Consider the following 24577-nt stretch of genomic DNA (forward strand, 5'->3'; position numbering starts at 1 on the left):
CCTCCTGCGTACAGGAGAATTAACCCCGCCTTCCATGTGTCTAATATCAAGCCCGTGTTTTATTCTCACATTAATCCGCATGCCCCGGTTCCCCTCCCGCCGCGACTCGTAGATGGGAAATCCACATATTTGGTAAACCGTATTCTGGACTCGAGACGGAGGGGACGCTAATTTCAGTACTTGGTGGACTGGGAGGGTTACGGTCCGGAGGAGAGAAGTTGGGTACCTGCTAGAGACATTCTGGATCACTCCCTTATCAATGATTACAATCGACAGGAAAGGTTGTCTGGGAACGCCAGGAGGCGTTCCTAGGGGGAGGGGTACTGTCACGGTTCATGAATCGGCTGTCTCATCTGATGTGTCTGCGTGAGTGTAATTGGGTGGGTGTGGTTACTCGTTGTGTTGATTAGTTTCACCAGCTGTCATGAATTCCAGTTCCTTTATATGCCCAGTAATTTCCCTCTCATGTTGTCAGATCGTTGTGGTTGTTCCTCGGTGTGTGTCCTGTTCTCGTGCCTCGTCTGCTTTAGTTCTTCGTCTGGATGTTCCACGGTTCCTTGGTTTTCTCGAGCACGTTCTTTACCGCACTACCACCGGATCGCCATCTCGTCCTTGCTTCAATTCCCACCTGAGTGTTTGTCCCCGACCGGTGTCTTTACATCTGTCCTAAATTCAATAAACTGAGTTTACTTGCATCTTGCATCCTCCTGTTATTTCAGCACACCTATCAGCCTGTGTCATTTAGAGTTAAAGTTTCTCACATAGTTCCATTATAATCAGGCACTCTACACTACACAATGAATCTCTTATTTCGTGTCAACACTTTATTAAAATGAAAACTAAGTTTTGATCAAAAACTTTGGTGTTTTGAATGGTCAGTGGATTCTGACTTCAACACCTCTGACTGTTTCAAGAAATCTAAATGTCTGTGATTGGCTACATTGCTCAAAGCTGCAAAAACACACTGTATAAAGAAACCTCTGACTTTCTCTAGAATGCAAATATGTGTTGGCCAGATGTGTTTCGCCGATAGCTCTTATTACAGGTTCAGCTGAGGTTGAAATAAATATATCAATTAAATGATTAGGCTAATTATATATGCATTTTAAAGTTTGAATAACAAAAAATAAGTGATAAATAAAAACAGAAATATAATATTTTTCAGCTATATAATTATCCATAATATCACAGTGGAAAAAAAACACAGTGAAGTATCTGATTGATAAGTGACTCTACATAGTTCATAGCTAACAACTTGACAAAGAAATCTGCATCAGTATCAGCAGCTTAATTTTCTTCTTTCTAGAGGAAAAAAATAATATAATAATTTATGCACAAAAAAACTGTTCAAACCCTAACAAGCCTTATGCCAAATCAATTCCTCTCTCTGATTCCTTCTGGTGAGATGATTCATCGAAACTAATCAATGTCATGGATCAGAATGTAGCTCATTCAACAGCATATGAAGACGGGAAAAGGCTGCCAGTCCCTCTTGGTTTAACTGATGAAATTCGATTGAAACTCTCTTCATGACATTACAACAGCAGTATGATCACAACCACCACAGTAGCTATAAAAACAGAGCACATAGAAGTATAGTGCTATGGTTTGGGGGAAAATAGATGAAAAAAGAGGGATGGAAACTTGGAGCAGTGAATGGAAAATTGAGATAAGATCCTGTTTGGTCCCTCCCACCTCCAAGTACTCTGGAAAGGGAAGCTGGGGGCAGGGGCGACCCAGCGAGCTGTAAAACATTACATACTGTAATAGTTTATGAAACGCTTTCACTCATTTAAGACTTCAGACTTAATTTCCTTGTAAAATTGCATAATCAAAATCAGCAACATATATATTCATAAATTACATTAGGAAACAAGTTGAAACAATCAGTTTCTGTGAACTCTGCTCAGCTGGAATTTTGTTTACTTTAATAAAGGAAAGAGTAAGTGAAAATAACTGTGCAAAGTTCCCAACTGGCCCACACTAATATCTTGATTAAGAAAAATTCTAATTATTATCAATCTAAAAAACATTATTCTGCGTAATATTTTTGCATTAACAGTGATACTTTTTTTCTTTGATGAATAGAAAATTCTAAATAAGTGGCTGGAACTGCTTACATATAAGTTTAAGACTGTACCATATTGAACACAAGCTCTCTCTCTCTCTCTTGCCCTGTTTCTCTATTTTAACTATACTCCCTGAGGAAGTGAGTGCTGTTTCTATGTTCAGAGCCACATTAGACCTACATATCTCCAATACCTTGGAAATATATGACTTTATATGCCTATAACTTTAATATTTAGAGCACTAAATATAATAATGTAATAATAATATATTTAATATATATTTTACTCATTGTAAAAAACAAAAACAAAAAAACAACCTTTTTTACAGTTCTGACCTTTACCGAATGTTGCAACTGTAAACTATGAACCAATTTAGAGTCTGTAAAAATAGTTTAGCAAAGTCAAGAAAGAATGAACATGCTCCATTTTAGGCCACAATTTCATTGCATGACCACACTGCATCCATCTAATAAGGATGAGTAAAATAGACACACGCACCTGTCCATTACACCAGAAGGAACTTTAATGACATTCTAAATACAATGCATTCTAAATACATAGACATTAATACTGAGTTGATCATGCTGGAATCTCCACAAATTAGAAGCATAGCATTGTCCAAAATGTCTTGGTAGATTGATGCATAAGGATTTCCCTTCATTGGATGTAAGAGGCCCTGCCTAACCTTGAGAAACAACCCCATATTATTATTCTTCCCTCAATAAACTTTAAGGTTGGCACAATGCAGTCAGATGGGTAACATTCTCCTGGCATCTGCCAAACCCAGACTCGCCTGTCAAACTGCCAAGCAGGTGCTTGGTATTGTGGCGATGTCAAGTCAAGTCTGCTTTATTGTCAATTCTTCCACATGTACAGCACATACATACAGATAATTAAAATTCCTTTACCCCCAGACCCTTGGTGAATACAGATAACACTAACAGTAGAACATATAAATACAGATAGATACAGATTTATTATAAAATAACTCTTTACAAATAAGGGCATGTTAAAAAATTTAATTCAAATTAAAAATAAAAATACAGTTAAATAAAGCAGCACAAGGCACATGGTAGATAGAGTGCAAACCAGTGAAGTAAACAAACAGTGCAGATAAGGTTATTATGAAGTAATTGGTTATTAAAAAGAAACCTGAATTATCATGCAAATAAAAGAGTACAAAACATTAATATGAAAATGTCCTGATGCCGATAGGGGCGCAATTGTAGTATATGCTCTGATGGGTCGTATTTCAGGGATTTGGACAAATGACCTATACGGGCGTATTGGTTAAAGGACAGGTTGCACTGTTTGTTAGTGGGAGGGGGGAGTGGAAGGACCTGGGAATGTGGGAGCTAGGGAGGTGGGGAAGAGGGGAGGGGGTTCAGAGTTCAGTGGTGCCTGGGGTAAAAGAGGGGAGGGAAGGCAAGGTCGGGAGGGAGTTCAGCTTCCTGACAGCCTGATGAATGAAGCTGTCCTTCAGTCTGTCGGTCCTGGCCTGGAGACTCCGCAGTCTTCTCCCTGATGGCAGCAGACTGAAGAAGCTGTGTGACAGTTGGGTGGGATCACCTGCGATGCAGAGGGCTTTACAGGTGAGACGGGTTCCATAAATGTCCTGGAGGGAGGGGAGAGAGACACCAATGATCTTCTCAGCTGCTCTCACTATGCGTTGCAGGCACCATTACACACAGTGATGCAGCTCTTCAGGATGCCCTCGATGGTGCCTCTTCTCAGTTTGCGGAGGAAGTAGAGATGCTGCTGTGCTTTCTTGGCCAGAGCTGTGGTGTTGTCAGTCCAGGAGAGGTCCTCTGTGATGTGCACACCCAGGAACTTGGTGCTGCTCAATCTCTCCAAAGTTGCACTGTTGAGGTTCAGAGTGTTCAGTGTGCACTCTCCTGAAGTCAACAACAATCTCCTTCGTCTTCTCCACATTCAGAGAGAGGTTGTTTTCACTGCACCACCCGGCCAGGTGGCCCACCTCGCTCCTGTAGTTTGTCTCATCTCTGTTGCTAATGAGAACCAATACAGTTGTGTCACCTGCAAACTTAATGAAGAAGTTGGAGTTGTGTGATGATGTGAAGTAGTGTGTCAGCAGAGTGAAGAGGACGGGGCTCAGCAAACATCCTTGGGGATGCCCAGTGTACAGTGTAATGGTGCTGGATGTGCTACTGCTGACCCGCACTGCCAGAGGTCTAGATGTATGAGTGCTGAGTGGAGGGCAGTGGCAATGGCATCATCGGTCGAGCGGTTGGACCGATATGCAAACTGGGTCCGTGTACGTTTTGATAGTTTGTTTTCCAATTTGATATGAAATAAGCAGAAACGAAAGGCTACTCCGTATGAAATGTGCATTTCTTTCTGGAGCGTTCACTACTGCGAAGATCGCGAGTCAGCATCAACAGCAGTCGACACAGAAAACACGTGTTTATTAATAAACAATTAAAATGTCTCCTTGCTATATTTGATTCATAATCATTACTTTTGACGGTCCTTTGTGACAGCTTTTAGATGCTTTATTGGCAGCGTCACCCACATGTTGAACGAGTCACACCGCAAAAGCAAAAACAAAAACAAAAACAAGATTTTTTTCAAATCTAAAATCAAAACCGTTATACGAACCGAATGGTAGGTTTGGTCTATCGTTACAGCCCTAGTAAGATGAGAAAGCAGGAGTTTATGGTTATAAAACAACAATGGCTATCTAAACATCAACAGCCAGGCGCAAACCAGAAGTAATCAATAAATTATTGGGAAGGGTCATGTATTTTTTCACAATCATTTTGGAGGGTCATAGAAAACATTATTGCTGGCGAAGGGAGGGTCATGTATTTTTTGACTACAGATCTCAAAACTCCTCCGGTGGCCCCGGAGAACGGACCTAGCTATCAGAGACCAGTGGATTAAATTCATTTTTAATGACGCGGTTCCTTCAACCCTTCCACTGGTTTATCGTTACGTGTTTGTGCTAAACATTGTACGCCGAAATCCTTCACAAATTTGGGGCAATATCAGGCGAAGTTGGCATCGAAGCTCGGGAAAAGCGCCATTCCACCAAAATTGCCTGCAATTGAAACGGTAAGACTGTGTTTTTATTGCTCTACTGTAACAAACAGCATAACTGCTAATGTGGCTATTGTATGCTATTGCGTCTGTCACTAAAATCAAAACCGTTATACGAACCGAATGGTAGGTTTGGTCTATCGTTACAGCCCTAGTAAGATGAGAAAGCAGGAGTTTATGGTTATAAAACAACAATGGCTATCTGAACATCAACAGCCAGGCGCAAACCAGAAGTAATCAATAAATTATTGGGAAGGGTCATGTATTTTTTCACAATCATTTTGGAGGGTCATAGAAAACATTATTGCTGGCGAAGGGAGGGTCATGTATTTTTTGACTACAGATCTCAAAACTCCTCCGGTGGCCCCGGAGAACGGACCTAGCTATCAGAGACCAGTGGATTAAATTCATTTTTAATGACGCGGTTCCTTCAACCCTTCCACTGGTTTATCGTTACGTGTTTGTGCTAAACATTGTACGCCGAAATCCTTCACAAATTTGGGGCAATATCAGGCGAAGTTGGCATCGAAGCTCGGGAAAAGCGCCATTCCACCAAAATTGCCTGCAATTGAAACGGTAAGACTGTGTTTTTATTGCTCTACTGTAACAAACAGCATAACTGCTAATGTGGCTATTGTATGCTATTGCGTCTGTCACTAGACAAATAAACGAAAGACTGGAGGTGAAGTAATTATTTATGTTCCCTGTAAACGGACTTTTGACTGCATTATAATGATTTCTTAATTCAGAATATGATCAAGATTGCGTAGGTTGATGTGTTCGGGGAATTTGCCAGTTAATAGTAACATTTAAAGCCCCTTAAATGAACGAAATGACTCGAAAAAAGATTTGTTCATTTTGATGAACGACTTTGAACGAGAGAGTCTGGCGTTGCCAGATTGGGTGTTTTTTCCGCTACATATTAAGGCCGGTTTACGGTGGGTTTTAGGTGGGATTTCGCCTGGAATGCTTTATAGAAATCTGGCATCCTACTGAACGAAGTTAAACTGAGAGAGCGTGGCGTTCACAGACACCAGAATGAACAAGTTCACAGTAATGTTCATCAGGCAGTAATGCGGTACGTTCAGTTCAGTCCAATACATGAACGAGTTCATGAATTATCGTTCAATGAACGCGTCCAGGCACAACTCTGGCGGGAGTATTAGCTTCGAGGTATGGGGAATGGCTGCTAACGTACTTTGCAAAAAACAAATGACTGAGATCATCATGAATTCGGTTATTGTTTATTTATTGCCTAACGCTTACATGAGGCCCCGTCTAGTTTGTGTGTGTGTGTGCTCACGTCTTATATTTGTGTGTGTGTGCTGTGCTCACGTCTCATATGAGTAACTTTATGTGCGTAGATAGTTCATATACATGTATGTGTGACTAGTACTTAGTATATATGCAAGCGTGTTTCATATGTGTGCATGAATGAAGTTTGATTTAAGCCCTAAACGGCGCTTGCCGGGAAGCCGGTCGCGTTCATTCACAACTTGCGCCATGATGTCAGTTTGTAATGATATGCTAAAGCGTTACCTGCGGTGTCAACCCCCCTCCTTCCTGCAACCAATCAACGTGCCCCTCATTTGCATTATTATAATGACCGTCCACGACAGCCAAAATATTGCATCAGATCTCGCGAGACAATAATGCCTACAGAGATAAGGGTCTGAGGAGCTCTGTGTTTATTTTTTTTTCCATTTTTCTTTTTTAGAAGGGCCTGAAAGACTATAATACAGCAGTAGGTATCGAGGGTATGACTCCTTTAAACAATAAAAACGAGAAACAATGCATGCCATCGAGAACATTTTTTATTCCACAGGAACTTGATCCAGTTCACTTGTTAAAGGATACTCCACTTAAAATAAATTCTGTCATCATATACTCACCCTCATATTGTTTCAAAACCTGTACAAATTTCTTTCTTCTGCTGAACAGAAAGGAAGATATTTAGGAGAATGTCAGTAGCCAGACCGTTTCTGGTCTCATTGACTTCCATAGTCGGAAAAAAAATATATATATATATACTATGGAAGTCAATGAGACCAGAAACTGAACACACACACACACACACACACACATATATATCTTGTTTTGAAAAAAAACTGCTTATTTGCTTATTTCATTTCAAATTGGAAAACAAACTATTAAAACGTACACGGACCAAACTGGAAGGGGTCCAGAGAGTGGGGGAGGGCAGACTTGATATGGTGCATGACTAGCCATTCAAAGCACTTCATGAGAATAGGAGTAGGTGCAACTGGCTGGTAGTCATTGAAGCAGGATGGAAACGGCTTCTTCAGGACTGGAATGATGGTGGTAGCTTTGAAGCATGTTTGGACAACAGCCTGACTTAGTGAGATGTCTGTGAAGACATCAGTGATTTCCACCTTTGTGATGTGAGGATTGCATGAAGCTGCTCGGTCAAGGAAATCCATTTCATAAAGCAGGGAGTTAGGTGTTGAAATTACTGTTGATATTCAATAATCTTCAAATATTTTGTATCAACTGGAGCGTTGGCGACTTCTGTGCACCATACGCCTCTATGATCCATCTTTGTGACTTTACATGGTCTGCTGTTCCTAAACGCTTCCACTTTCCAGTTATAATACTTAAAGTTGACCATGAAATTTCTAAGAAGGATGGAATTTCACAAACTTATCGCAAAGGTGGCACCTTATCACAGTAATCAATGAGATGTTGAAAAAATATTTTGGAAGTCAACTGTTTGGTTCCCCAAACTCTTGAAAATAATCTTCTTTTGTGTTCAGCAGGAGAAAAAAAAAACATTTCTTATTAATTGGAGTCAGCGAGTAGCCTAAATGACAGAATAGATAAATTCAGATTTTTATACAGATTTCTTCTTCAAAGTTCTCATTAATTTGTTAGGAATATTTATATACATAAGTATTTATATACATATACAGTACAGACCAAAAGTTTGGAAACATTACTATTTTTAATGTTTTTGAAAGAAGTTTCTTCTGCTCATCAAGCCTGCATTTATTTGATCAAAAATACAGAAAAAACTGTAATATTGTGAAATATTATTACAACTTAAAATAATAGTTTTCTATTTGAATATACTTTAAAAAAAATAATTTATTCCTGTGATGCAAAGCTGAATTTTCAGCATCATTACTCCAGCCTTCAGTGTCACATGTAACATCCAGTCTATCACATGATCATTTAGAAATCATTCTAATATTCTGATTTATATTGAGTGTTGGAAACAGTTCTGCTGTCTAATATATTTGATGAATAAAGGTTAAAAAGAGCTGCATTTATTCAAAATAAAAAAAATTCTAATATATATTCTAATAATATATTTTCTTTACTATCACTTTTTATCAATTTAACACATCCTTGCTGAATAAAAGTATTGATTTTATTTAAAAAAAAAACAGAAAGAAAAAAATTACTGACCCCAAATTACTGACCAGTAGTGTTTATTGTTATTACAAAATATTTATATTTTAAAAACATAGCTTCTTTTTTTTTTGTTTTACTTTTTATTCATCAAAGTGGGCTCACCACCTACAGGAGGGACCTTAAGGGGCTGGTGCTTAGAGAATCGGGCGGCATTCGAAGGCGGGGCCTCGACAGCCCGATCCATGGACACGGAAACTAGCTCTATGGACGTGGAACGTCACCTCATTGGCGGGGAAGGAGCCCGAGATTGTGCATGAGGTTGAGAGGTTCCGACTAGCGATAGTGGGCCTCACCTCTACGCACAGCTTGGGCTCTGGAACCGCTCGGAGCTGTGGCCGTAAGGTCTCCAGTGCCTGTCGAGGCGGCAATCCCCGAACCCGGTGGTGGACACCAGAAGTAATGGATGCCGTCAAGCTGAAGAAGGAGTCCTATCGGGCTTGGTTGGCTTGTGGGACTCCTGAGGCAGCTGACAGGTACCGGCAGGCCAAGCGGACTGCAGCCCGGGTGGTTGTGGAGGCAAAAACTCAGGCCTGGGAGGAGTTCGGTGAGGCCATGGAGAAGGACTATCGGTCGGCCTAGAAGAGATTCTGGCAAACCGTCCGGCGCCTCAGGAGAGGGAAGCAGTGCCCTACCAACGCTGTTTACAGTAGAGGTGGGGAGCTGTTGACCTCAACTGGGGATGTCGTTGGACGGTGGAAGTAATACTTCGAGGATCTCCTCAATCCCGCTGTCACGTCTTCCATTGAGGAAGCAGAGGCTGAGGGCTCAGATTTGGACTCGTCCATCACCCAAGCTGAAGTCACAGAGGTAGTCAAGAAACTCCTCGGTGGCAAGGCACCGGGGGTGGATGAGATCCGCCCTGAGTACCTCAAGTCTCTGGATGTTGTGGGGCTGTCTTGGCTGACACGCCTCTGCAGCATCGCGTGGCAGTCAGGTACGGTGCCTCTGGGATGGCAGACCAGGGTGGTGGTCCCTCTTTTTAAGAAGGGGGACCGGAGGGTGTGTTCCAACTACAGGGGGATCACACTTCTCAGCCTCCCTGGGAAAGTCTATGCCAGGGTACTGGCAGCTCTATACCCCCTACAGGGTGCTGGAGGGTTCATGGGAGTTTGCCCAACCAGTCCACATGTGCTTTGTGGATTTGGAGAAGGCATTCGACTGTGTCCCTCGCGGCGGCCTGTGGAGGGTGCGCCGGGAGTATGGGGTCCGGGGCCCTTTGCTAAGGGCTATCCGGTCCCTGTACGACCGGAGCAGGAGCTTGGTTCGTATTGCCAGCAGTAAGTCAGACTTGTTCCCGGTGCGTGTTGGACTCCGGCAGGGCTGCCCTTTGTCGCCGGTTCTGTTCATGATTTTTATGGACAAAATTTCTAGGCGCAGCCAGGGGCCGGAGGGGGTCAGGTTTGGTGACAACACGATTTCGTCTCTGCTCTTTGCGGATGATGTTGTCGTGTTGGCCTCATCAAGCCAGGACCTTCAGCATGCACTGGGACGGTTTGCAGCCGAGTGTGAAGCAGCTGGGATGAGAATCAGCACCTCCAAATCCGAGGTCCTCAGTCGGAAAAGGGTGGCTTGCCCACTTCAGGTTGGTGGAGAGTTCCTGCCTCAAGTGGAGGAGTTTAAGTATCTTGGGGTCTTGTTCACGAGTGAGGGAAGGATGGAACGGGAGATTGACAGACGGATCGGTGCAGCTTCTGCAGTAATGCGGTCGATGTACCGGTCTGTCGTGGTGAAGAAAGGTCGATTTACCGGTCAATCTACGTTCCTACTCTCACCTATGGTCATGAGCTTTGGGTCATGACCGAAAGGTCAAGATCCCAGATACAGGTGGCCGAAATGAGCTTTCACCGCAGGGTGGCTGGGCGATCCCTTAGAGATAGGGTGAGAAGCTCAGTCACCCGGGAGGAGCTCAGAGTAGAGCCGCTGCTCCTCCACATCGAGAGGGGTCAGCTGAGGTGGCTCGGGCATCTGTTCCGGATGCCTCCTGGACTCCTGTTCCAGGCGCGTCCCACTGGGAGGAGACCCCGGGGAAGACCTAGGACACGCTGGAGAGACTATGTCTCCCGGCTGGCCTGGGAACGCCTCGGTGTCCCCCCAGAAGAGCTGGAGGAAGTGTCTAGGGAGAGGGAAGTCTGGGGTTCTCTGCTTAGACTGCTGCCCCCGCGACCCGGCCCCCGGATAAGCGGAAGAAGATGGATGGATGGATTCATCAAAGTATCCTAAAAAAGTACCACATGTTCTGAAAAAATATTAAGCAGCAGAACTGTTTCCAACTTTGATAATGAATCATCATATTAGAATGATTTCTAAAGGATCATGTGATAATGATCCTAAAAATTCAGCTTTGCATCACAGAAATAAATGTTTATTTAAAGTATAATAAATTTAAAGACAATTATTTTAAATTGTAATAATATATAACAATATTAAATTTTTTTCTGTATTTTTGATCAAATAAATGCAGGCTTGATGAGCAGAAGAAACTTCTTTCAAAAACATTGAAAATAGTAATGTTTCCAAACTTTTGGTCTGTACTGTATATCCTTTCCTTATTTTCAACCATGTATTATTTTAAAAAAGGTAAACAAATCTTCAAATCATTGATGTAGTTAAATGTGCCATTAAATAATACATTAAAGGGGTCATATGATGCTTTTTTAAAGATCATTATTTTTTGTATTTTGGTGTAACAGAATATGTGGACATGCTTTAATGTTCAAAAAACACATTCTTTTTCAAATACTGTACATTATTGTAGGTCCTCTATGCCCCGCCTCTCTCAAACGCATCGTTTTCTACAAAATCCTTTTGACAAGCGCAGTCTGCTCTGATTGGCCAACTGACCCAGTGCATTGTGATTGGCCAAACAACACAAGCACTCATTGGAAATGTAACACCCCTTTCCATAATCGCAAGCTCCATCTTTCAAAATAAATGTAAAGACAGTTAATAATGTCCTTAGTTTTATCACCAGTTCAAGCCCAAAAGAGGAACAGTGGTGTGACAGACACAGTGATGAAGCTCATATGTGTTTGCAGTACACAAGCCATGGACAGTTAAGAGTGCATACGCGCACACACACACACACACACACACACACACACAAAACTCCACATTTGAACATTAGCAAATAAACTTATAACAAAACATACTTGCAGTAGCTGATTCAGAAGCACCTAATTGTTGTAGCAAAAACAGAATGACCTCCTCTTCTAGGTTCATGAAACGGTCGTCCATAAAATGCGTTGCTGTTCTGTTGTAAGTAATCTTAAAGATTACTAAATGCATCTTCTTTCAGAAGGCCAAATAAAGTGCTTTTGCATTCACCTAGATACACACAGCATCTCCCTGACATGGCTGCTTCAACACTAACTGTGGTTACTGAAACCATGCCTTCTTTCTTTGCGTGTACATTTGGGTGGCATTACGCAAATATTTCCACATAGTTAAGTAGACATGTGGGGGGTGTTTGAATGAGCCATTTTAGGGGGGCGTGACAGAGTCTTAACTTTGATAAAGAATATCTCTTTGGATTTGAGACTTTAGTCTTTGCAACTTTACAGATCTTCTTTATGCACCAAGAGCTTGAGAAAGAGAAAGAAAACATTGAAATTGCATCATATGACTACTTTAATAAATCACTTTTCAAATTAAGAAATAAATTGACATTTAAAACTGTTAAATTAATTAAATGAACTATACAACTCGATTAGTGACTAAAAAAGTATCATAAATGAAAAGTATTTCTTAAAGGGATAGTTCACCCAAAAATTCGACCATTAAATACTTACCCTCATTGTTCCAAACCTATATTACCTTCATTCATCGGAAAACAAATTAAGATATTTGATCCTGCACAGACAGCAATGCGACTAAGACATTTAAGGCTAAGAAACGCATGTACAATTTTTTATAATCGGACAATCTTTCATAAAATTAAGGTTTGAACCAGTTATGTCACATGGACTATTTTAACAATATCCTTTAGCTATCTATTTAACAAAATGACTGTCAATATAAAGTAATTCTAAAAAATGTGTGATTATTATCATGATTTCATTATTTATTGAAACAGTAATATCAGTTTTAGTTAATTATAACTGATATGTTTTATTGATTTATTGATCAAACTATGGTTGTTAATAGATAAAATATAAAATAACCATTTAATCTAATGATTTCTGAATTCAGTGAAAGTTATAACAAATGTCATATTTTTTATATAAATGTATGTAATGTACTAATTTTGTTACTGTTTGTTATGTTATTATGTTTATTTACATATTTATTTATTAAACTATGGCTTTAATTAGACATTAATCTCTAGTGATTATTCTCATGATTTCTGAATTTAATGAAACCATAATATCAAAATGTATTTATTTATTTAGGATATATAGGATTTCCTGGACATTGCAAAACTCCAGTTTGGAAACACCTTGTCCACTGCATCTTAGCACTCATAATTCTCAATGTTTGGATTTTTTTTTCTAATGAATCAAGTGCTAAATTAATGCAGACAACAGATGCAACCAAACGATGTTAAAAGCAGTTGCAGTTCATTCTTTGAATATGCTTTTTGTCCCTGTCAGTGGCAAAGATTCTTGAACAGAAGTGGTTTGATTCAATCCCACTAAGATACAAGAACTGTAAATCATGTTTCATCTCTTTCTACGTGAGAAATGTGTGAAAGAGAGAGAGAAAGTGAGTCAGGTAAACTCTCTGAAAAATTGCAATGACAAAGGGAATCATTTTGAATTTTCACAATTTTCTAAAATGTAATTAACGGTGCATATGAATATTTCATATTAACTCATTCATTACCAGCAACTGATATGAGCAGGACTATTATAAGATCATGTTATTAGGAACTCACATTAATCTGAGGTAACTCATTGTGCTGCATCTGCATGCTCTGTTAACCAGCAATGACACCCAAGATAAAAGAAGACTGGAGAATGTTCAATGGGGCTGTCGCTGTGACACACCTGCAACCCAAATTCTGTGTGCCCACAATATTCAGCACAGTACCGTCAGCACGACTTGTGCAGCTCTCGTTCCCGCTGTGCCAAGGTAGGAGGGGCTGGAGCCAGACAAAGTCACAGTGACATTGTGAACGACCAGGGATGTTCTCCTAATACAGACTGTTGTATTATTAGAAACTGTTGAAATGGAGCCAACCCGCATAGCTGTGCTTCCAGGCACTAATTTCATGCACACAATAGATATAGGGCCAAGAAAAAGAATGTGAGGCCACTGGAATCCATTGGTTTTCTACATTAATTGGTCATAAAATGTCTTCTGATTTTCAATGTCACAAGTATTGGCAAACTTAATTTAACTTAACAACACAAAAACCATTATAATCTTTCATGTCTTTATTGAACATATACCACTTTTTGAACCGGTTGATAAGAGTATATACTGTATATACAGTGCCTTGCGAAAGTATTCATACCCCTTAATTTTTTTTTATGTTTTGTTATGTTGCTGCTACCAGCACACTTTCCTTTTTACTTTTAAATTTGCAAAGATGTTAAAAACCAGTTTTTCGCTTTACCATTATGGTGTGTATAGTGTAGATATGGAAAAAAGTAATAAAGTTGTAAAGCAACAACAAAACAAAATGTGAAAAAAGTTAAGGGGTATGAATACTTCATGCAAGGCCCTGTATATGTAGATTCTGAAGGGCAGTACAAAATAAAATAAAAAATAAAATAAGATATTTAAAGTAAACAACACATCATCATCCTGTTCAAAAAGTTTACACTCCTGACTCTTAATAAACATCACTGAATGTTTCCACGCGTTGTAATTGTTGTGAGGTAAAGCTCCAAAAAAATAAATATAAACAGCATACATGTATCACAAAAGTGGCCCATATGAGCCATGCACTATATTCCAAGTCTTTTGAAGGGATTATATTGATATCTGTAATGAATAGATGGAAATTTAAGCTGTCAAAGTTCACCTTCAACATTCAATTCATGATAAAGAGCAGCTTGGACATTCTTTGGAAAATAGGTTCAGGAACAAAATTAGGGTGATGATATGATGACAAAACATCAATTTTGAGAAAACAATTCTATCATCATTTTTGAAACACAGATTAAGATATTATTAATAAAGGGTGAGAGATTGGCAGTCATTGAACCAAACCTTTAAAGCTTCAAAAAGTTCATAAATACAAACTTAACAATATGTGACTAAAAGCCTAAAATAAATATGTTATAAATCGTATCTCTACAGAAAACTTGGATAAACCTGCTTAATTCATATGGATTACTTTTATAATGTCTTGATGAACTTTTTGATGCTTAAAAATTTGGGTTGAATTGATTTTCATGGTAAGACAGAAATTTCTTTGGCTTTATAAAAAAAATTTATTTGTATTTCAAAGATGAACACAAGACTTCTGCGGTTGAAACGACTCTGAGGGCGAGTAATTAATGACAAAATATAAATTTTTGAATAAACTAAAAAATCTCTTTAAGGTCAGATTTTGTGGTAAGGGGAAGGAATGAATTAAACTACAATAAAAATATACTCTATATAGAGTATACATATTTTTTTGGATGTAACATTTTTGTCTACGCCTGTCTTGTGGAACATGTAAAATATGGATCTTTCTCCCCCGGGACTGAGCTTCCCTTAGGTCCTGATATTGAAATTTCTGATTAAAACTGATTTATGTCAGAATGAATTCCTAAATGTTAGGCCGAAATCTAAATATGCTCTTTCTGCATCCTGCGATAGCTGGCAGAGAGTGAGTATGTGCGTGAGTGAGTCCATCAAGGAGAGTGTAGGGTTTCTTTACACATTAGTAATCTCCTCTGGCAACCGTGGCTGTCTCCACAAATACATCTCTCCTCCTTTCTGTCCCTCTTTTTCTCCTTCCTTCACTCATGGTCAGGACATCTGTCTGTCTCACTATAGCACACGTCTTATAAACAGACGTTAAGATGCACATGTATGTTAAGCCCAGGGTATCTCAAGTTCACCAATGCAAGTTAGCATATCATATTCTAACCTTAACTAAACTTAATCTCAACCCTATACAACAACCATGGCAACACATGCGGACATGTACTTTTAGTCCTCATTTAATAACACATTATATCAACCTGACAGGACAAATTCCTTATTATCTTTTTCATTTGCTACCCTTTTAACTTTCATTCCTTGAGTTATTATCATCCTAAAAATATGTTTTTTTCTCTTCAACCACTGTTTCCCTCCAATAGCTAAATTCACACACACACATCTGTCCTTCACTGTTCGTTCTGGACTTTGTACAGCTTCCCCTGCATCAGTGTCATAAACAGTGAAATTGGCCTTGTGGGGCAAAATGTCAAATTGATATCAATCTGTCCACTTCACGTATGAAAATGAACCAAGATTTTGCTAAAACTACCAAAAAAAAACAATGGGTTAATATAGCTCAAATTTGTATTTGAAGTAAGACTGTGGTTATACAAATGTTAATCATTCTGTCAAATAATAATAATAATTTCAATGGCAGTTTTTTTGGCCCTGAAGAACAGGATCTTTATGCTTTGGGTCTCATTTTAAAAAACATTTTTGAGCCAATCACCTGAGCCGTAAATGCCATGTGACTGATAACTTCTTATATTACAACTCTAATTCTAAACTAGACAGACTGAGAACCCACAGTAAATAAATAAATAGGTGAATCTTTTATGATATAATATATAACATAAACTGTTTTTGAAATAGGTCTCACCAAGGCTTCTTTTTAATACAGATGCTGTAAAAACCGCAACATTATGATATATATCATTACAATTTGAAGTAATTATTTTACATTTTAATAAATTTTCAAATATATTTCTGTACTCTAGTTTGCTGTGTCACATGATCCTATAAGAAATGCATAAGATTTTTGTGGAAAACAAAAAGCTGAAATAACATATTTGTTTGAAAAAGATTTTTTTGCAACAATGTATATTTGATCAATGCATCCTTGCTGAATTAAAGTATTAATTAAACAAAACTTGTGAACAGTAGTGTAAATATAGAATTAACACTGATATTTTTAATGCAATACTTATGAGCTGCAGAAGATCAATAAGTTATCTTACTGCCTGTTTTTAAAGCCACAAGATCTCACAAATAGCCTAAAGAATCCACTAATCAGTTATTTAGAGTATCTTTAGCACAAATCGGTCTAAATCGGTGTAAAACTCCCCTTTGTCATCCGAGGGATTTCTAATTTTCCAATTAGAGAAATAAAATTAAATAAAACATGATAAAATAAAATATACATTTAAATGAAATTAAAGTGTAAAAAAATAAATAAATACATTAAACATTCTGGTCTTCTGCCATTCACCCAGAATCTGACTGGGCTTTAACTTTGCCCGAGTGTCTGAGTGACAAAAATTGCTCCCAGCTGTTTTCAGAGGGCTCAGCAAATAACTACAAAAAGGCTTCCTGCTGAACTAAGGTGTTAAAAAAACTGCCCCTAAACACATAAGCACAGCACAAACACATAATGTACTAGCAAAATCTTTTTTTCTGGAAAGATCTAAAACTCTGGAGCCGCAGTTCAAAGTTAAACCCACACCACAAAGACTGTGAGCCGGCTGATTTTCAAAGGGCAAATAATGCTCATTTTGGACTCTGAGATAGGAAGAATAAGGCTAGAAACAGGAAAGGCCCATGTATCGAACTGCTTAAGCATGAAATTTGATTATGCTTGAAGTCAAATGTACAACATGGCAAGGACTCTGACGCAAATGTTGTAGAAGTGTGATTCCAAGATGAACAGAGGCTAACCGATCCAGTACTGTCATCCCAGAAACCTGAACCATGAGGGAACCATCAATCAAGATTAATGGACAAAGAATCCATCACGTGCTGAGAAACAACCTCAGTGTCCTGATTCAAAGTCAAGGATTCCAAAGGGCAGTACTAATATATGGATGGATGGATGGATTTTTAATTTTTTTTTTTTTTAAATTTAGTACTGTCCCGGGTAAGGTATTTTACATTAAATATGTTTACATTTAGTCCACAAGACAAAAAAAAATTATATATATATATAATGTATAATTATATATATATATATATATATATATATATATATATATATATATATATATATAAATAATTATACATTTTGTATGATCTCTCTTATTTTGTTAAAATTATTATCCCAAACTTTTGCATTCCACTGTAATGCGTTTAATTTTTTTTTATGTCAAGCAAGGAAAATGCTTTTGTACAGTCCAAAACACCCTCTTTCCCAGCATGCACTGAGGCATAAATAAGTTTGATTGCATTTTGACCATTTGACAGTTTGAATTACACAGTGATTGTTTATTTGTGTCATTTGTAGTACAAATTATCAGTTTTAATAAGTACTTTGCTCTCCTGTGTTAAGTACTTTGTGTCTCCTGCATTATCTTGATAAAACATTACTGTAAATACAATTATATTTTTTGTATTTTGAACTTTCTACTCATTAAAGAATCAATTAAAGAACTTTTTTCTTTTTTACATTGATAATAAGTAATGTTTCTTGAGCATCAAACTAGCATATTAGAATAATTTTGTAATATTAGAAATATTAATTTCATGGGAAAATATATGGTATTATACCACGGCTACAATGGCCCTTCTTACTGTATGACTTTCCCGTGTCTCAGGTGGAAGGAATGGAAAGACTGTTCAGTAAGTTCTTGCGGAAATGGCTGGGAGTCCCCCCATCATTTAGCCCAATCAATTTGTACAGCAAGACTTCCAAGCTTACCCTGCCAGTTTCATCGGTGGTCGAGGAGTTTAAAGCTGCCAAGGCAAGGGCAGTCAGTACACTCCTTTCGTCTGTAGATGGGAAAGTAAGACATGCAAGCAAGACCATCAAATGCGGCCGAAAGTGGAACCCCCAGCAAGCCGTGATGGAAGCTGAATCTCACTGGAAACACCAGGAAATCGTGGATGTGGTATGCCAGGGACGCCTGGGCTTTGGACATTACAGTGGGAAGAGGTGCAACAGGGCTGATGCCAAAACCAGAAGAGGTCTCGTGGTGCAAAGAGTCCGTGAGGCAGCAGAGAAGGAGCGTCAAGTGAAAGCAATTGGACTTGCCTCTCAGGGTCGAAGGACACAGGATCTGGAAGGATCTATGGCAGATCAACCAAGGAAGGCTGAGCTTTCTCCTGCGCTCTGTGACTGATCTGTTGCCAACACCAAAAAACATAAAGATCTGGGGTGGAGAGGAAGACCCATCATGCAACCAATGTGGAGCAGTCTCCTGTACACTGAACCACATCCTGACTGGTTGTCCAAAGGCATTGGCAGAAGGGCGGTACAGATGGAGGCACGACAAGGTCCTCACAGAAATCGCAAAATGGATGGAACACCAGCGAGTCAAAGCCAATAACAAGCAGGCCCATCCGCCCGATACCATAACCTTTGTGAGGGAAGGAGACAAGGCTCATAAGACAGGCAAGGTGGCCAAGAACCCACCCTCTTCCTTGCAACGAGCCTTTGACTGGGAGTTGAGAGTGGACCTGAAGAGGAAGCTTGTCTTCCCACAGGACGTGGCAGCAACCTTCCTCTGACCAGATATGGTCCTGCTATCCAGGAGCACAAAAACCATCATAATTGCTGAGCTTACGGTGCCCTGGGAAGAAAGGTAAGCCACATCCTACCAACTGAAAAAAGCAAAGTACCAGGTACTGTAAAAGGGTGGCATGCAACCAGCTACCCTATCGAAGTCGGTTGCCGCGAGTTCCCTGCAAAATCGGTGCGCTATTTCCTCCAGTGGATGGGCCTGGGGTCTAAACAGCTGAAAAAAGCCACCAGGGATATAGTTGCAGCAGCTGAGTCCAGCTCAAGATGGCAGTGGCTGAAGAGAGCCCACAGTTGGAACCATTCTGCAGTTGAAGGCTAGCCAGTCTTCGCTGCCCAACTCAGGCGAGGTGTTCCGGTTAAGGGGCGAAACACCTGAGACCCTGAGATCCCTGCTGATGATGCGCAAGGGTTCCAACAACGTGGATGCTCCAAGGAATGACATCTCAGAAGATCTACATCACCATAGTTAGTATAGTTCCTACGGTTGCAGCTTGTGGCAAAGCATCTCTGATGTTTACTTCACCCTGTCTCCTGCATTATCTTGATCAAACATTACTGTAAATACAATTATATTTTTTTGTATTTTGAACTTTCTACTCATTAAACAATCAATTAAAGAACTTTTTTTTTCTTTTTTACATTGATAATAAGTAATGTTTCTTGAGCATCAAACTAGCATATTAGAATAAATTCTAAAGAATCATGTGACACTGAAGACTGGATAAATTATGTTGAAAATTCAGCTTTGCCATCAGAAATATTAATTTCATGGGAAAATATATGAATATAGAAAACAGTTATTTTTCAGTTGTAATGGTATTTCACAATAATGCTGATTTTACAATATTTTGGAGCAGATAATGCAGCTTTTGTGAGCATAAAAGACTTATTTTAGAAATGTTAAAACATCTTACTAACTCCAAACATTTGAAGGGTAGTGATGATGCCATTTTTTGGCATAAAAATATTAAGCAGATGAATTCAGTTCAAAATAAGCCATGCAAAGTGTATAAGTTCACAACTAAAAGTCTGTTTATTATCATGAAAGCCATGAAAGCTCAATAAAAGGAGGACGACAGGTCCCAAACCATTACAGAAGCATAGATGACAGTTCATAACATCTAAATAATGGCAAAAGTGCATAGAGGCGCTACCTGCTTTGTGCTTCTCTCAAGAAGCTTTCCGGATGGAACGGGTGACATCAGCCTCAGATGTGAGGACATTAATCATTTGCCTCACAGCACAGGAAAAGCCACAAGACACTAAGAAGGGACGAGGGAAACTGGGGAGGAGAGTGCAGTCAGAAGCAGACAGGCTCTGGCATTAGGAGGTTAGAGTTTGGGCACAAAGATGTAATCACACAGATCAGGAAGAAAAGGGAAGAAAAAATCACTTATGTAACGTGACATTTCGCAGAGAAATATAATATAAGCAGGAAGGAACATCTGTTTATCTTTTGGGTTTTGGTTGTTGCATGAAAGCAAATGGGTGTTAAATACAAGAATGCGCCATAATTTGTGATGTCTGCTAAAATGGAAAGTCATTTTAGAAACAAAACAAGTTATTACATTTTAACTAAAGACTATTAATATGACTATTTTGTCTATTTAGAACAATGTAAACCAACAAATCATTCAACGAGACCAAGTAAATAGACCAGATTTAGATTTCAAGTCAATTTTAACTTGTTAGATCAGGTACAAGCTCACAACACAGATCAGACACAGGCCTAAGGACATCAGACTGTGATTTACATATTACCAAATTCTGTCTCAACCCCAAACAATCTATAGCAAAGAGTGGAATCTGACTGCTTGCGTTTGACAGATGATTGTTTCTATGCCTTGAGCTGTTCTTGTGTCCAATCTGTCATAGAGAGGAACTATATCAGTTTAAAGATGTTGTGAAACACACTAAAACCCAAAAAGTGTACAGTAGTTTAACGCCAGCGACAGGATGGAGAGCACGGTCGAGCAACTCTACACTTGTTAGAGGCTCTGCTCAACTAAAAATAACTCACAGGACACAGGTGGCACATCTGGTTTTGATGACCACTTGTCTGGCACTAGCAGCCTGGCTGGTGTTATAAAACCACATAACATGTTGTGAATCAATTTGTTAAAAGATTACACAGTTTACAGTTTATTACAAAAATAATATGAAAGATTTAAAGGGACAGCTCACAAATTCCGGCATCACGTTATTACCCACATGTCTTTCTTCTGCAGTACTTTGAAAAATATCAAGTTGGTAAAAGTTTTGATATATATATATATATATATATATATATATATATATATATATATATATATATATATATATATATATATATATATATATAGACTATTCCATTTTTCCTTGAGTTTAATTTGAGAATCGGATCAATCATATACTTCATGTATTTATTATTTATTTATTTATTTATTGGGGGAGGGGTGGGGGGTTGGTTGGATCAACGTGATTCATTTAAAAGATCTGACTCAAATAAATTATTTTTTCACGAATAGGATGTCAGAGACGAAACATGCCAAAAAGAAATAGGTCAAGACTTTAAGAAAAATCTACTTTATCTGTTCATCACATATTGCCTGTATTTTATCTCCACGACATGTCGTAAACGTGTCATATGAACTAATTTTATTATACTTCTGTGGTCATTTTTGTGTTCTATTTTGAGGATTAAACTCAGGTCACTGTTCTCAAAACAGTTGTTAGAAATCGCTGTAGTTTTAGCAGCACTGTACTGTACAAACCTACATTACAATACCACATTTATACATTACAGTAAAATACTGTAATTTATATTGCATTCTGGGTAATTTTCACTTGGCTGGAATATTTAACAGTATGTTTTAGTGTTGCTGTGACCCTGCTATACCCTGACTGTAATGCGCCAGGCAATAATACAGGATTGCTGTAAATAGCATGCAACATGACATCACATCACACAGAGAGAACACAGCTGCTGCTGACTGGAGAGATTACTATGTTTTTTTATTCTATAGTTTACCTTATTTTTAGTGTTAAATGAAACTGCAAGTTTAGCTAGCGAATGTTATAATCTCCACCCTCAAAGCTGAAGTCCAAAATAAGCCATGCAAATTGTTTACTTAATTTTTAAGTTCACTGCTAAAACTCTGTTCACTACCGTAAAATCCATGGAGTTCAATAAAAGGAGAATGACAGGTCCCAAACCATTACAGAGTCTATGATTGTTGGAACTATGGAAAGACAAACCAAGACCGTTTTGGTGAGTTTTATTTTGTTTCTGTCGAGTTTAAACAAAGCTTGCTTTACTATGGTATCCGAGGTAAAATTACCATGTTTGTGAATTGTCAGCTGGGTTTGAGGAGACTGATAAACGGCAGTTTTAGTTCAAACAAAAGGGAAATTACGATTTAAAAAGATTTACGATTTAGGGGTCACTTTCATAATGCTGTCCAATTCCAGCCTGTCTGTGACAAAAATTACCATTTTTTTAGACATATATTTACAGTGCGTAAAAAATATTTATATTTGCTGTCACGACTTTCGGTAGGAGTGGACATTAATAAGTCACTTACTTAGACATGAAAACATGGGAAAACATGGTTATTAACTATTTAGGTGGGAGACCAGTTCTGTAGCATTATTAAAATGTTTAATAAAAATACGGTTGGTGGTAAATTACTTTATCACAGTTACTATGATCTATAAGACAAAAAAGACAAGTGAAATGCATGTCAAAATATTCAGCAATGTCAAACTTTGTCATTTTCCTAAACACATTGAACGTTTTCCTTCATTTCATACAAATTACAAATCATGCAAATAATTTTCTCAAAACAATGTGCACAAAACTCTGAAATGTTTTCACAATAGTTAATACAACCAACTAATACTTAAAATTTATGGGGGGGGGTAAATAATTGTACACAAATTACAAACTTTTATGCACCATTTGTCCAAACGCAACAAACAAAACTCTGTAATTTGTCATTTTATCAAATGATCATAGTGTATTTTTTAACTGAACTGACAACTATTTGGTTAATCATACACTCGACACAAAAAAACAATAAAAAAAACATGCAGTTTTCCTAAGCATTTACACATTTATCACACCTGCTTCAGAATTTAAGTTTGAGATCATTCAGGTGGACAATCAAGATCATTTTCAAATGGAACAGCAGCATTGTTGACAGGTCCAGAACAACAACACAAGCCTCAAAGGAAGAAAGAGGCAGGAAGAAAGAGGCCTGTGGACATGTTAAGACAGGAGCTTTATAAGCATGGATTCAAACCTCTTAATTTTTTTTTCTCCTATGCAAGTGCAGCAAATATGTAGTCTAGATAAAATGCAATGAAATTCACTTCCAGATGTAAATTAAAGGCAAGATCCATAATTCAGGATAATTCATCATGTAGCAAACACACATTGAGTGGTGGCCAAAATTATTAGAACGCTGTTACTTTCGCCAGCTAAAAAAACAAAGTCTTGATGGCTGTGCTAACTGTTTTAGAACAAGTAGGCTACATTGCATTGGAGAAAAGTGTCAAATCGATTGCGAAAAAAGAACTTAACAAACCGCCACTGAAACGCGACGCAACGCTCAAAGACGTCGCTCTGACGCATGTGCATCTCCAAACAACTGTCTCCAAAAAAGCAGATACGGAACGCGCGTAACGTCCCTGTGTAAACACAACTTCTGGCTTGAAGAGTACCGGTCTATCTTCCGCTCTTGGAATACAAAAACGTAAAAGTCTCTCCAATTATAGCCAACAAAAATGCTGATAGTAAGAAGTGAAACAATTCAGAAGTCATAACAATAATAGCAAGTTTTGCGCTGCCTACTTACAGATGGGAGTCGGGAAACTGTATAGCGCTTCCACAGCTGAATAAAGACAGAACTAGAAGACTAGCAGTGGACAATCTGAACGCATCCATTATTCTTCTGACTGACATCCAACAGACGAGTTTCTCACACTGAAATCCACTGAAGTGACCCTCCTAAAGCAGCCGAGCTGGCGCCATGAGCGCCGCTATACTTCCAAAAACAAATCTCAGATGTTTTTGGTCCCTCCAGCCACTTCAGCCTGTGCCCTGTTGAATCAGTTCAGATGTTTCTCCAGAGATGTGGAGACTGGCGGGGCGTTTCCGTGTCTCTCCGCTTCAGTGTTGCCAGATTGGAAATGTCCAAGTATCGTACCAGAAGTTCAAAATTATCGTATTTGGAAGAAAATTATCAAAAGTCAAAAGAGTTATTTATCTATTCTAAACCAAGAATATTTTGACACGACCTGCAAATTACCACAATAGATAACAAGGCGTATTGTTGGACGGGAGCAGTGAGACAAAATACAATCCCACTATTTTCAGTGACTTTCTGCGTCGCGGCGCATATTAAAACATATTAAAATGATTTTTAACACTTGCTTT

The 24577-nt window shown here is 38.7% G+C and overlaps 1 protein-coding gene across 5 annotated transcripts in view; it reads right to left on the bottom strand.

Annotated features, from left to right (window-relative positions):
* Window positions 1-24302, bottom strand: part of LOC132105831 (voltage-dependent calcium channel subunit alpha-2/delta-1-like) — an 85256-nt gene extending 60954 nt beyond the window's left edge. For all 5 annotated transcript variants that reach the window (XM_059511264.1, XM_059511263.1, XM_059511262.1 and 2 more), the window contains exon 1: window positions 23997-24302. In XM_059511264.1, the coding sequence (XP_059367247.1) occupies window positions 23997-24103 (107 nt within the window). In that variant the 5' untranslated portion in view covers window positions 24104-24302. The remainder of the gene's footprint in view (window positions 1-23996) is intronic.
* Between the last annotated feature and the right edge of the window lie 275 nt (window positions 24303-24577).

The sequence above is a fragment of the Carassius carassius genome, chromosome 26 (assembly GCF_963082965.1).
Source record: "Carassius carassius chromosome 26, fCarCar2.1, whole genome shotgun sequence".
NCBI lineage: Eukaryota > Metazoa > Chordata > Actinopteri > Cypriniformes > Cyprinidae > Carassius > Carassius carassius.